Raw genomic sequence first — 12,524 nt, 5'->3', positions numbered from 1 at the left:
TTTTAAAATATCAAAATATACTAATTATATATTCTCTTCGTTTTTTATTATTTATCGTTTTAGAATTAAATTTTTGTGTCATAATACTTGTCGTTTTAGATTTTCAATGTAAATATTTGATAAATATTTCAATTTTATTTAACTATTTTAATGTTTTAACCAATCAAAAAATTAGAAATATATTTAAAAGAAATAAAAAATAAAATTAATGATTTTTTTAATTTATGTGAAATAATCTTAAACAATTAAGAAAAAAACGGAGGGAATACTATATATCATTAAGACATTTAATATTAGGAAGCGAAAAATGAATCAAAAAAAACAAGACAGCACAATGATGGGTGCACGTGGAGACAGAACATATGCTTGCGTCCAACACAACAGCAGCCATATGCACAAGTCACAACCTGCAAGTCAACAGCTCTTAGCCACCTTGGCCTTTCTTTTTATTTCTTTTATATACTTTATTCCTTTTTTCCGTATTATCCACATTCCAAAATTGTACATGATATTATTTTTTGCTACCTGTTTTTTTTAATGACACCATAACTGACTATCAAAAGTGAAAGTTACAGCACACACAAAAATTTGTAAAATCTAATAGCCTAAATTTTAATGTAATTTGTTTGGTAACATTTATGTTAATTATCCAAATTCAACATTTTTTTTTGTCCAAATTAAAAATTTTCAAATTTATTTAATACTATAAATTTGTGGATTTTGACAAAAAATTTGTGGATGAGTTGTTAGATTTTAAGTATTATATTTTTTGCCTATACCAATCGTATAAATAGTACAATAACATTTAACTATTGTTGCAATTAACACGCATACTATTGCAAATAAACCCAGTCAAGCACTTTTTTTTCCATAATCAAGCACTCCTAAGGGCATTTTTATAGGAAGATCAGTTTGGGATGTTCTTAAAGTATAAATATTGTGAAAATAATGTAAGATCAACAAGTTTAGGGTGTTCTTAGAGTATAAATATTATGAAAATAATATAAGATCAGCAGTTAAAAACTTTTGTTAAGAAGTTAGTTATTGGGAGAACATGTTTAAGATCTTAAGATTTAATAATATAATATTCTTAAACATATTACAATTATCAAAATTTATATAATAACATTTTAATTGCAAACTTATAAAACTTTTACTAAAATTCAAAATACAATACTAAATTTTTATGAAACAACAAAAACATTAAAGATAAAATAAACATATTAATTAATTAAAGCACACAAAATTTTTATATAATTAATATATAGTTTAATGTCCAAATTTATTCCACATATTCTCAATCAGATCCTCTTTTAATTTGTGAAAAATTGTTTGCAAAAAATTGTATCCATTTACAGCTTGCCACGTCAGCTTAGAATTGAGCCAAGATCAGTTCTACATCAAAAACTAAAAAAAAATGTTTTAAGCCACTATTCATTATTTTTTTATTTTTTTTTGCTAAAAACACCTCTCATGTTCTTCTTATAAAGATGTTCTAAAGAGTTTTATTAACTACTACTACTTTAAAAGGGTAGTTTCGTCTTAAAAAAAGTTCCACACTTGCACAACGCATAACCGTTGTAATCACCTCAATAAATACCAAATATACCCTTACGGAACGTTCGAGCAAATCTTTAAGACGGCGGCCATAAATGTAAATAAAGTAAAAAAATAGGGTCCACTTTTATAATTAACATATGAAAAAAAAGGGAAGAACGTGAAACGGATCCGTGCGAGAGCCACACAAAAAAGGTTCCAGCACAGACAATAGAGAGAGAGAGAGAGAGGAGAGAGAGATATGCTTAAGAGACGTTGTCGGACTTCAAATCAGTTTCGATACCGGAATTTAGGAACTCCGTTCAAATCCGATAAAGCTTCAAACTTTATCCATTAATTGGAGATTTCTCACAGAGAGAGAGAGAGAGAGACTGAAGAAGTCGAGAAAAAGTCAAGAGGGTTTCGGATTTTGGGTATCTGGGTTTTGATTTCTCGAGTTCAATTTCCGAATTAGGTCATAAAGTTAAGGTTTTTTTGTTTTGTTGGGCGAAATTGGAAAGGATGACCACGCCTTTATGGCAACGTTGGTCTACACCAACGAAAGCTAGGAATCCAGATTCGAACGGGTCTAGGCACGGAAAGGGTTTAGACATGGTGACCCCTGTTTCGGGTCGGGTTAGTCAGATCCAATTCGATGATCCAAGAATATTGCCTGAGAAGATTTCAGAGCTTGAAAAAGAGGTGAACTTGTTCGCTACTTTTATCTTTTTTTTGTGTGTTCAATGGCAATGTTTCCTCTAACTGTACTTTGTCGCTTTGCCAATTTAGTTCAAGAATCTTTAAGAATGTGTTATATGGAAGTGGAATTGTTTAATTGTGAATAGTAGTGATTCTTACTGTTTGGATCTTTTGTGTTGTTCTGGTAAAAAAATAAAAATACAGCTTTTTGAATACCAACACAGTATGGGACTTCTTCTGATTGAGAAAAAGGGGTGGAGTTCCGAATATGACAAGCTTCAACAGGATTTTGAAGAGGCCAATGAGTGTCTCAAGCGGGAACGTAATGCGCATATGGTTGCTATAGCAGATGTTGAGAAGAGGGAAGAAGGGTTGAGGAAAGCTTTGGGGATTGAGAAGCAATGTTCACATGATGTAAGTTTCTTTATGATTCTTTTTTCGGCCATAAGCATATTTTTTTAGCACATTATGACACTCTGAAACTGTTGCAGCTGGAGAAGGCTCTGCGGGAACTACTCTCTGAAAACGCAGAGATCAAATTTACAGCTGACTCAAAGTTGACTGAGGCAAACGCATTGGTAAGAAGTGTGGAAGAAAAATCTCTTGAAGTTGAGGCAAAGCTGCGTGCTGTTGATGCAAGACTTGCTGAAGTTAGTAGAAAGAGCTCAGAGGTGGAGAGGAAGGCAAAGGAAGTGGAAGCTCGAGAAAGTTCTCTTCAAAGGGAGCGATTTTCCTACATTGCTGAGTACGTATTAGACTTCTTGCCATGTATCTTTTTTGTATGTTGAACCATTTATCTTTGTGTCGTTTCTTTGCTTCTTATTGAGGGGAGGGCTGACTCACTCAACTTGTTTTTTCCTTCTAATTTCTCAGACGAGAAGCTGACGAGGCAACTTTGTCAAAGCAGAGGGAGGACTTGCGTGAATGGGAAAGAAAGTTGCAAGAAGGAGAAGAAAGGGTTGCTAAATCTCAAATGATAGTAAAACAGAGAGAGGACAGGGCAAATGAAAACGATAAGATTATCAAGCAAAAGGGAAAAGAACTAGAAGAGGCACAAAAGAAGATCGATGCTGCTAACCTTGCTGTGAAGAAATTAGAAGATGATATCAGCTTGAGGATAAAAGATCTTGCTTTAAGGGAGCAAGTAAGCAGCTCGTGTTTCCTTGTGGTATTTTTTTATTATATCAAGTGTTTTGAAACCTTGTTCATTTACATGTTTTCTCTGTATCTAGGAAACTGATGTGTTGAAGAAATCCATAGAGACAAAAGCGCGAGAGCTACAAGCTCTGCAAGAGAAACTGGAATCCAGAGAAAAGGCAAGTCCTTTCTCCCTCACTACAAATATATATGTATTTCTGTGTCACCCCCTTCTGTGGATAAAAATCTGATGCTACGTATGTCTCGAGCTTTGATATTTGGTAGAATAAATTGCTTGCTGACTATAGCCAGAGGGTTATCCTCTTTGTGCAGTTGATTACGTATATTGGGTCCCATTCTGAGCTTAGTTCTTTGGGCAGGAAAATATTTCAATTTCCATCACAATTTTTCTTTCTTATGCGCTATTGTTTCACATTTTGAATCATTTTTCGTTTTCTGTATTATGAGTAAACTATTTTATTCTGAATATCACATGTGTGCATTTTGGGTGTTAACTGTTTAATGTTTGCTGATTGGCAGATGGCAGTTCAACAACTAATTGATGAACACCAAGCTAAGTTGGATGCAACACAGCGTGAGTTTGAGTTGGAAATGGAACAGAAAAGAAAATCTGTTGATGACAGCTTGAAGAGCAAGGTTGTAGAAGTGGAAAAGAGGGAGGCCGAGTGGAAGCACATGGAGGAGAAAGTTGTTAAACGTGAACAGGCATTAGACAGGAAACTTGAGAAGCATAAAGAGAAAGAAAAAGATTTTGATTTAAGACTGAAAGGCATAAATGGCAGAGAGAAAGTCTTGAAAAGCGAGGAGAAGGAATTGGAAACTGAGAAGAGAAAACTGCTTGAGGATAAGGAAATTATTCTTAGTCGTAAAGCTGAAGTCGAGAAGATAAGGGCTGAAAATGAAGTACAGCTATCAGAAATTCACAAAGAGAAGGAAGGGCTTAGAGTTACTGAGGAGGAGAGGTCTGAGTATCATCGTCTGCAAGCCGAATTAAAAGAGCAAATAGAAAAGTGCAGGTCTCAACAGGAGCTTCTTATTAAGGAGGCTGAGGATCTAAAGACCCAAAGGGAAAGTTTTGAGAAAGAATGGGAAGAACTTGATGAGAGGAAAGCTAAGATTGAGAACGAACTAAAGAATATAACTGATCAGAAGGAAAAATTAGAGAGAGACAGTCACTTGGAAGAAGAAAGGCTTATAAAAGAAAAGCAGGCAGCTTATGAAAACATGCAAAGGGAGCTAGAAGCGCTTGAAGTAGCAAAAGCTTCGTTTGCAGAGACTATGGAGCATGAGCGTTCAATGCTCTCCAATAAAGCTGAGAGCGATAGAAGTCAATTGCTTCATGAGATTGAAATGCGTAAAAGGAAACTTGAGTCTGATATGCAGACTAAACTGGAAGAAAGGGAAAGAGAGCTGCAAGCAAAAGAGAAGCTATTTGAGGAAGAGAAGGAGCACGAATTGAACAATATTAACTACCTAAGAGACGTAGCCAGAAGAGAAATGGCGGACATGCAGAATGAAAGAGACAGAATAAAGAAAGAAAAGCTAGAAGTAGATGCTAGTAAAAATTATCTTGAAGAGCAGCAGACAGAAATCCGGAAAGATGTTGATGACCTTGTTGCCTTGACCAAGAAACTGAAGGAACAGAGGGAGCAATTCATTAGTGAGAGAAGTCGTTTTCTTTCTTCCATGGAAAGTAACAGGAACTGCAATCCGTGCGGCGAACTTCTTTCTGAGCTCGTACTTCCTGAAATTGATAACGTGGAAATGCCTAATATGTCAAAACTGGCCAATATTCTTGATAACGAAGCACCAAGGCAGGAGGAGATTAGGGATATATCCCCAACTGCTGCTGGCTTAGGATTGCCAGTTGCTGGTGGGACGGTGTCATGGTTCCGGAAATGTACTTCAAAGATTCTTAAGCTGTCCCCAATAAAAATGGCAGAACCTTCTGTTACTTGGAATTTGGCTGATCAAGAGCCTCAACCTACGGACCAAGCTAACTTGAACAGTGGGCCATCAACTACGCCTCATGCAGCGGCCAACTATTCCTTTGATGTTGAAAAGTCTGAATCTGAAACTGGCACAAAAGAAGTTGAAGTCTCCAATGTAAACTCAGACGGTGATCAAAGCAACATCAACAGCAAGGCTCAAGAAGTTGCTGCAGATTCTTTTTCCAATCAAAATGTCGAGGGTCAATCACGCATGAGAGGGAAAGCGAAAGCCAGAACCAGAAGAACACGCTCTGTCAAAGATGTTGTAGGAGAAGCTAAAGCCATATATGGAGAATCTATAAACCTATGTGAACCCAATGTTTCAACAGAAAATGTTGACGACTCTGCTAAAGAAATTGATGGAAGCACGGGTGAACCTGGTCGTGCTGATAAAGCAACTTCAATGAACGGACGGAAACGTGGGCGTGTGGGTTCTTTGAGAACTTGTACTACTGAGCAGGATGGTAACGAGAGTGATGGAAAATCAGATAGTGTCACCGGAGGAGCACATCAGCGGAAGAGGCGGCAAAAGGTTGTATCAGAACAGCAAGGAGAAGTGGTGGGACAAAGATATAATCTCAGGCGACCTAGAAGGTAATTTCAAATCCCAAAAACAGTTGCTGAGGATAATGTGTTGCAGCTGTTTGTTCGTCTCTTTATTCAGGCTGTTTAATAAATGTTTCACTTTGGGTTATTAGGGTAACTGGAGAAACCACACTTAGTAAGAAGAACGAAGAGACTAGTGGAGTGCAACAAGACGAGGTGGTTTACTGTGCTCAAACCACCGCCACAGCATCATTAGACGTTGCTGTTAGTGACAATGGAGTAAGCACAAATGTGGTGCAGGTAATAATATGCTCTCACAAGTTAGCTGGTTTTTTTGTTTTTTTACCCCTTCTTTCGATATTTGCTTTCTTGACAAATCTGTTTCTTTCAATTGTATGTTTCAATAGCATGAAGCCACAGCAGACTCTCAAGATACAGATGCTGGTTCGCCCAAAAGACCATGTGAGAGTGAGGCGATGAGCGAAGAAGATGTGAACAAAACGCCCCAAAGGGTTGACTCGGATGGTGAAGATGATGAATCAGATGCAGAACATCCCGGGAAAGTCTCCATTGGTAAGAAGCTTTGGACTTTCCTGACGACGTAGCCCAATCTGGATGTAGTTCCGCCTATGATGATGAAGAGCTAATCTTCATCTGTTGACAATATTAGTGTTTTGCTTTGTTATCTTTAGCTACGTAGAAGGTTTGTGTTAATTCTGTTTGGATATTTTCCACCAAAATGTAGTGTTTTCTTTCTAGCTTCAAGAATTCTCAATTCTTTTGGTATGTTTTAGATGATGATTTAACTATTTTTATGAGAGTGGTTCTACTTGTAACAACAAAGTGTTTGCATCTGATCCTTTGATTATGTGTTTTTGTTTGTGACTTGCGAGAAAACGTTCAAATGAAATGAAAGCCAAGTCCTTTGCTATCTACGGCATCTTACCTATTAAAACGAATTAAGACTCATCACTTCGTCTAGATAGATGGAAGATTTGCAGTAACTGAGGATCAAGTGAATATGAAAATAGGTAGACTGAAACGAGAATGCAACTTTCCGCATTTAAATATGCGGTATGTTACACAAAAGGAATGACATATATATATATATATATATATATGTTGACTGACAACAGACGTTATATTACACAAATAGGAAAAAACCTATCAACACCAAACTTATTTTCTCTCTATTGAACACTTCACAAAAAATAAACAACAACTGAGTCTGAGCACTCTTGACAACGAATAGTTTTCATCTAAGGACAGGTTTTAATCAGTACAGATTCTTCTTTAGTCTAGACACTATCATAGCACACCTATGCAATGTACAATTCGTCCCTTTGACTCACTCCACTTTAGTACTTTACACCATACTTCTTAATCAACAGTTCCTTCATATCTCTGAGAACATGAGAGATACAAAGTTAAAAAGCTGAAGTTGCAGAGAAGATTAACAAGAAAAAAATCATAAACAGAGCATTGGAAAACTACCTGCAGCCTGGTACAGGGCAATTAAGATCTCGGCAATGGTGCGCATGGATCTTTACTATCTGTGACAAACTATTGCAAGTCTTACAACCGCAATTCTTACAAGAAACTCCCATCTCTTTGGTTTTGAATCGGCAAATATTACAAGGAACTCCCATCTTTTGGATTTTGCATCGTTCATTGTGAATGAACAATACTTGAACTTCTCTGCATTTCGGGTATGAGCACGTTTTAGAGGCCGTGGGTTGGCACAGAGATGCGTGCTGCAATGCTTTCAGTATCTCAAGAACCTAGGAGAGAGAGAGAGAGTAACAAGTTGGTAAACAAGTCAAAAGTAAAAAAACCAAAAGAAACAGATTTGCTTTCAAGATATTACTTACCATTACGGTTTTAGGGGGAACTCCATTAGCTGAAGCGAGTGTTGGGAAAATATGAAGATGACGAACGGTTTCTTTATCGGTATAACATCCAGTGCAAGCTCGGTAATCCGGACAGAGCAAACAAGGCAAGTAGATACTTGTCGAAACATCTTTCTTGCAGTTCGTGCAGGTGAGACCGCTAGAGTTTTGAGAGTGATGATGAAGCTTAGTTGAGGTGTGAAGATTGTGAAGTATCATCATCGAAGAATACTTAGCATGTCGAAGCGTGTGGAAGATGTAATTATCCTTTTGAGAAATAGCTAAGAACGCTTGTCTGCTATCGAACATTTCGTTTTCTAGAATGATATCATTATCCACAGTTGTGACATTCACCTGTTGCTGTGGAAGTAAAGAAAACCAAACCTAACGTTAGTACAAAATTTTAACTAAACAAGAGAATCGTTATATGATATAAAGAAGGGTAAGTAATAAATAACCTTTGAGAGTTGATGCTTCTTCTCTTTGTTATTGGTATCATCATATATGTGTTCACCAGGAAGCTCTTGTTTTGAATCATAGCAGCTTTCACACAGTTGAAGATTCTTGCACTTGCCGCAATACCATCTCAATCCCGATACTATGGCTTTCAAACAACGCGAGCATGAATAGTTTAATTCTACCACCATCAAATCCTCCTTATTTTTGAGTACACTCTTTTCAAGCTACACAAAAAAAAAAAACAGAATTGTTAGAAGATTAATTAAACGTGCCTAAAAGTTACCAAAACAAGAAGAAAGATTCAAAACGTTAAAAAGTTTATAAATACCTTTTCCATCAGGAGAATGTTTTTGCAATCATCAGAATCAACATAATCACAAGTCGTACTTTTGTAGCTTTTTATTTTTCTTCTAGTAACCGATTTAAACATATTGTGCAAATCGTTATTGCCTTGTTTCTCGATTTCTTCAAGGATAGCCTCAGCTTTATTGGACCACAAAGATCCTTCAAAGTAAGGCAACCGCGCAGCTTTCATATCGCAGGTAGATTGATCCTCTCTCGAAACGAAGAACCGGTCATACAAGTTTGTAGTCTTCACAACCACCTTCTGCTCAACTGCTTTTTCAAGCATTGACGTATACCTGACATTAATGTTGTTTATATCAAATGCAATTTCCTCACAAATGACCAAACCAGGATCAAGTGGTGAAAAGAGAACTTACCATTGGCGAAGCTTCTTAGTGTTGGGGGTTTGCTGAGTCTTAGGATGAGAGTACATAATGTAGTCTACTCCTTTTTCAGGTGGACATGCCCATATATAACTCGTTGTGAAACCCCGAATCTTACAGAACTCAAGATATCCAATCTATCAAAGAGACATAAACATGTAAATGTCAATAATATATAGTTAGGTTTTTTAATTAAGCATTTAAAGCACAGATGATGACTTAAAAAAGAGATTGTTAATTACCAAGATTTCATGATAAACGAAAGTTCTCAGAGCTTCTCCTGCTAGTGTTACTCTCTCAGGTCTAAAGTACTTGACCGAATCGAGATATACGATGTATGTGCTGCGTTGGTTAGGTTGGCTACATTCTGAACCAAACTCTTGTACAAACAATGCAAAGATGCATATATCAACTCCTTCCACTTTCTGAAACAGAAGTATAACCTGAAAACATATCAAAAACATTAATGACAAAACTGTATCTAAGGTTTGAAAAATACATAATCAAAAACGTTAAAAATATTCAATCCTCATCTCACCTTTGATCTGTAAGGGAACTCAGTAGGATAGTTTTTTCTATGGAGCAAATCGGCTAAGGGTTTGTTGACGGTTGAGATTTTGTCAGCGGAATACACAACTCTGAGAGTAAGACCCTCTGGTGCAGATACCTTGTAAAGAAAAATGTAACAAGTTTGAGTTATAAATTAATAAGAATCTGAAAAACTCAAAATGGCAGAAATTAACCACATCAATTCTTACATCCGTAACGTCCTTCCCTAAAGCCTTTGCCGTTTCGCATCTCTCTTCCTTAAGGCGCTTGGCTAGCCTTTGCTCTAGAAAGAAGCTGAGGATGGTTTCAGGCAAATCTTTTGCTCCCATATTAGTATTGTCATTGACTGGCATGTTGTTGTTGTTGTTGTTGTTACTTTTACGCTCCTCTAGTAAACATATGGGACAAATATACTCTCTGGTGTTGTCTTTGTCCTTGTCCTTATTGTAGAGACCACAAACTTCATGTTGCCATTTGTAACAAGATCCACATTGAACCCACTGCTCAAACAACATGTAATTAGTAATAATATTTCAATGAATAAATGAGAGATTATTTACGAGAGGGAGAGAGAGAGATAAAGTTTTTTTACCTTCTCCAAAGATTGGTTTTGAAGGTTATTCGATATAAGCATATTGGCTTTTGAGATAGTGATTCCAGATGTTAACTTGAACTTGGTTGCACAGACAGTGCGACAAGGACTGCAGAAGTTAAGGTTCGCATCCTTTATCTCTTCTTCCCCGGGGGTGTAATAGGAAGCGTCGTCTTTGATACGACGGCTGCATATTAAGCAATATATTGGCGGTGGTGGTAACGGGAGTCTGTCATTGCCACACAACTGGCATAATTCCCCATCTTTATCCTCCACATACTCCTCCTCGATGTAACACATTGTGCTCTGTGGGACAAATAACTAAACAAAATTTTAAAGATACACAAAACAAAACAAAAAGCATAAAGCAATGATAAGGCTCAAATAAGTTACCTGACTAATACTAATTTGCTTCGGAAGATTCATTATATGCAACTTTATCTCTTCATCTGTGAAATGTTCGATCACTGAGACACCTCTCTTGTTATGCTTTTGCAGAGACGTCGTGTCAGCTTCGACCTCAGACTTGGTCCCTTCATCACATTTCATAAGCACAGCACCAACTCCCATCTTCTCATGGTTCAAAGACACTGTGTCAGTGTCAGCATTAATCTGAGACCTGGTCCCTTCATCATATTTCATCGGCTCTGCACCACCTCCCATCTTCTCATGGTTCAAAGACACTGTGTCAGTGTCAGCATTAATCTCAGACCTGGTCCCTTCATCATATTTCATCGGCTCTGCACCACCTCCCATCTTCTCATGGTTCAAAGACACTGTGTCAGTGTCACCTTTGACCTCAGACTTGGTCCCTTCATCACAATTCATTGGCTCAACAGTATCCAACTTCTCATGGTTCAAAGACACTGTGTCAGTGTCAGCATTAACTTCAGGCATGGTCCCTTCAGCACATTTCATCTGCTCAACAGTGTCAGCATTAACCTGAGACTTGGGCTCAACATTATCAGCACCAAATCCCAGCTCCTCATGATTCAGAGAGACTGTGTCAATGTCAGCATTAACCACAGACGTGGTCCCTTCATCACGTCTCATTGGCTCTGCACCAACTCCCAACTTCTCATGGTTCAGATGCACTGTGTCAGATGTGGTCCCTTCATCAAGTCTCATCGGGTCAACAATAACTACATCAGTTCCTAGCTCAGCAGTTCCTAGCCTCCTCTCCTCGATCTCAACCATTTCTTCGTTGGGCGAAAACAAATCCTCGAAAGTAGAAACACGTACAAACTTTTTCGCTAGCTTCACACGTTTGCTAGTATCCAAAGGAGGATTGTTCATCACATCTTGCTTCGTTACGCCATAAGGTCCAGGAGGGTAAGCCGAGCGGGGAAAGGGATCAAGATCACGAACCGAATCTCCCCAAGAACCAGGACCAGACCTCCGCCGCTTTCGCACTTCGTTTCCGCTTTGATCTGGCTGAGCTTTTCTAGTTCCAAGATACTGGACGTCATCATCATGATCAGATGCAACAACAGTACCACTCGGCTTTCCTAGACTACTCAACCAGTTACGAATGAGCTCATCGTAATTCTCTGAGTCATCACCAGGCTCATCATTCTCAGGAAACCTTGGCATCATCAAGCTCGTTCTACTTTTACACGATGGCTGCTGCAGCTTAATCCAGATTACGAATATTCCCTACACCAATTCAATCAACATGTCAGGATCATGCAATACTGTCACTACGTACAACCATAAACGAACAACGAAAAATATTGATAATATTTTAGCTTGTTTCACAAGGTATACACTAAGTGTAATTGGATTAAAGAGTCTTACAATGAAAAAAATCAACGGATCAACCTGAATCTAATCAAAATACTCGATTCCATAATTAAAGCTTATATATATATATATATATATATATATATATAAAAGTGCGATAGCCAAAGCAAAACCTTCAATTAATGTCGGATTTATGCTTAAGATTATGCTACGAAATCACCCCATTAAAAAAATAAAACCCATAGTTTTGGAGTTTTGAACCTGGATTGGTACTACAACAAAATATATCCTAATCAGCTGCGTCAGCTAGAATTCAACGACGGATCATCAAGAAAATTCACGAATTGATCGAAGAAGAACACAAAAACAAGACCTAAACAGAGTAAACAAGTACCGAAGAAGACAAAAGAGAGATAAGTTGAAAGAGAGAAGAAAAAGCCTCTGACTTCGTCTGGTCTACGTTGTTACCTTAATTAGGGTTTTAGAAATTTACGATTACAATTTATGATTTGTTTAGAGATATATATAGCAAAAAAAAAGATTTCTATGTAATAATTTAATTAGTCAGAGATTTTTTTTTTTTTTTTTTTTTTTTTTTTTTTTGTAATAATGATATTAAAAACGAAGCTTTTTA

General features: G+C 37.2%; 2 protein-coding genes across 3 annotated transcripts; one reads left to right on the top strand and one right to left on the bottom strand.

The window, feature by feature from the left end:
- Nucleotides 1-1,520: 1,520 nt before the first annotated feature.
- Nucleotides 1,521-6,773, top strand: LOC104701324 (protein CROWDED NUCLEI 1). The gene is made up of 8 exons (XM_010416986.3): nt 1,521-2,238; nt 2,440-2,649; nt 2,727-2,980; nt 3,109-3,379; nt 3,468-3,551; nt 3,913-5,978; nt 6,083-6,230; nt 6,338-6,773. Exons 1-8 carry the CDS (start codon nt 2,059-2,061, stop codon nt 6,533-6,535), a joined length of 3,411 nt encoding a protein of 1,136 aa, XP_010415288.2. The 5' UTR covers nt 1,521-2,058; the 3' UTR covers nt 6,536-6,773.
- Nucleotides 6,774-7,065: 292 nt separating this feature from the next.
- Nucleotides 7,066-12,387, bottom strand: LOC104704692 (histone acetyltransferase HAC2-like). 2 transcript variants are annotated; one of them, XM_087458901.1, is made up of 12 exons: nt 12,285-12,387; nt 10,541-11,803; nt 10,148-10,453; nt 9,765-10,055; nt 9,545-9,673; nt 9,249-9,449; nt 9,001-9,143; nt 8,607-8,919; nt 8,278-8,502; nt 7,802-8,179; nt 7,425-7,711; nt 7,066-7,334 (listed from the first exon to the last, which is right to left on the bottom strand). In XM_087458901.1, exons 2-12 carry the CDS (start codon nt 11,741-11,743, stop codon nt 7,289-7,291), a joined length of 3,522 nt encoding a protein of 1,173 aa, XP_087315027.1. In that variant the 5' UTR covers nt 11,744-11,803; nt 12,285-12,387; the 3' UTR covers nt 7,066-7,288. The 2 variants fall into 2 exon arrangements, with proteins under 2 accessions (XP_087315027.1, XP_087315026.1); XM_087458900.1 differs by having other exon boundaries at nt 12,359-12,387.
- Between the last annotated feature and the right edge of the window lie 137 nt (nt 12,388-12,524).

Source organism: Camelina sativa, chromosome 7 (assembly GCF_030686135.1).
Source record: "Camelina sativa cultivar CO46 ecotype springtype chromosome 7, ASM3068613v1".
NCBI classification, from domain to species: domain Eukaryota; kingdom Viridiplantae; phylum Streptophyta; class Magnoliopsida; order Brassicales; family Brassicaceae; genus Camelina; species Camelina sativa.
The sequence above is the reverse complement of the archived record's forward strand: the minus strand, read 5'-3'. Positions and strand labels throughout refer to the sequence as shown.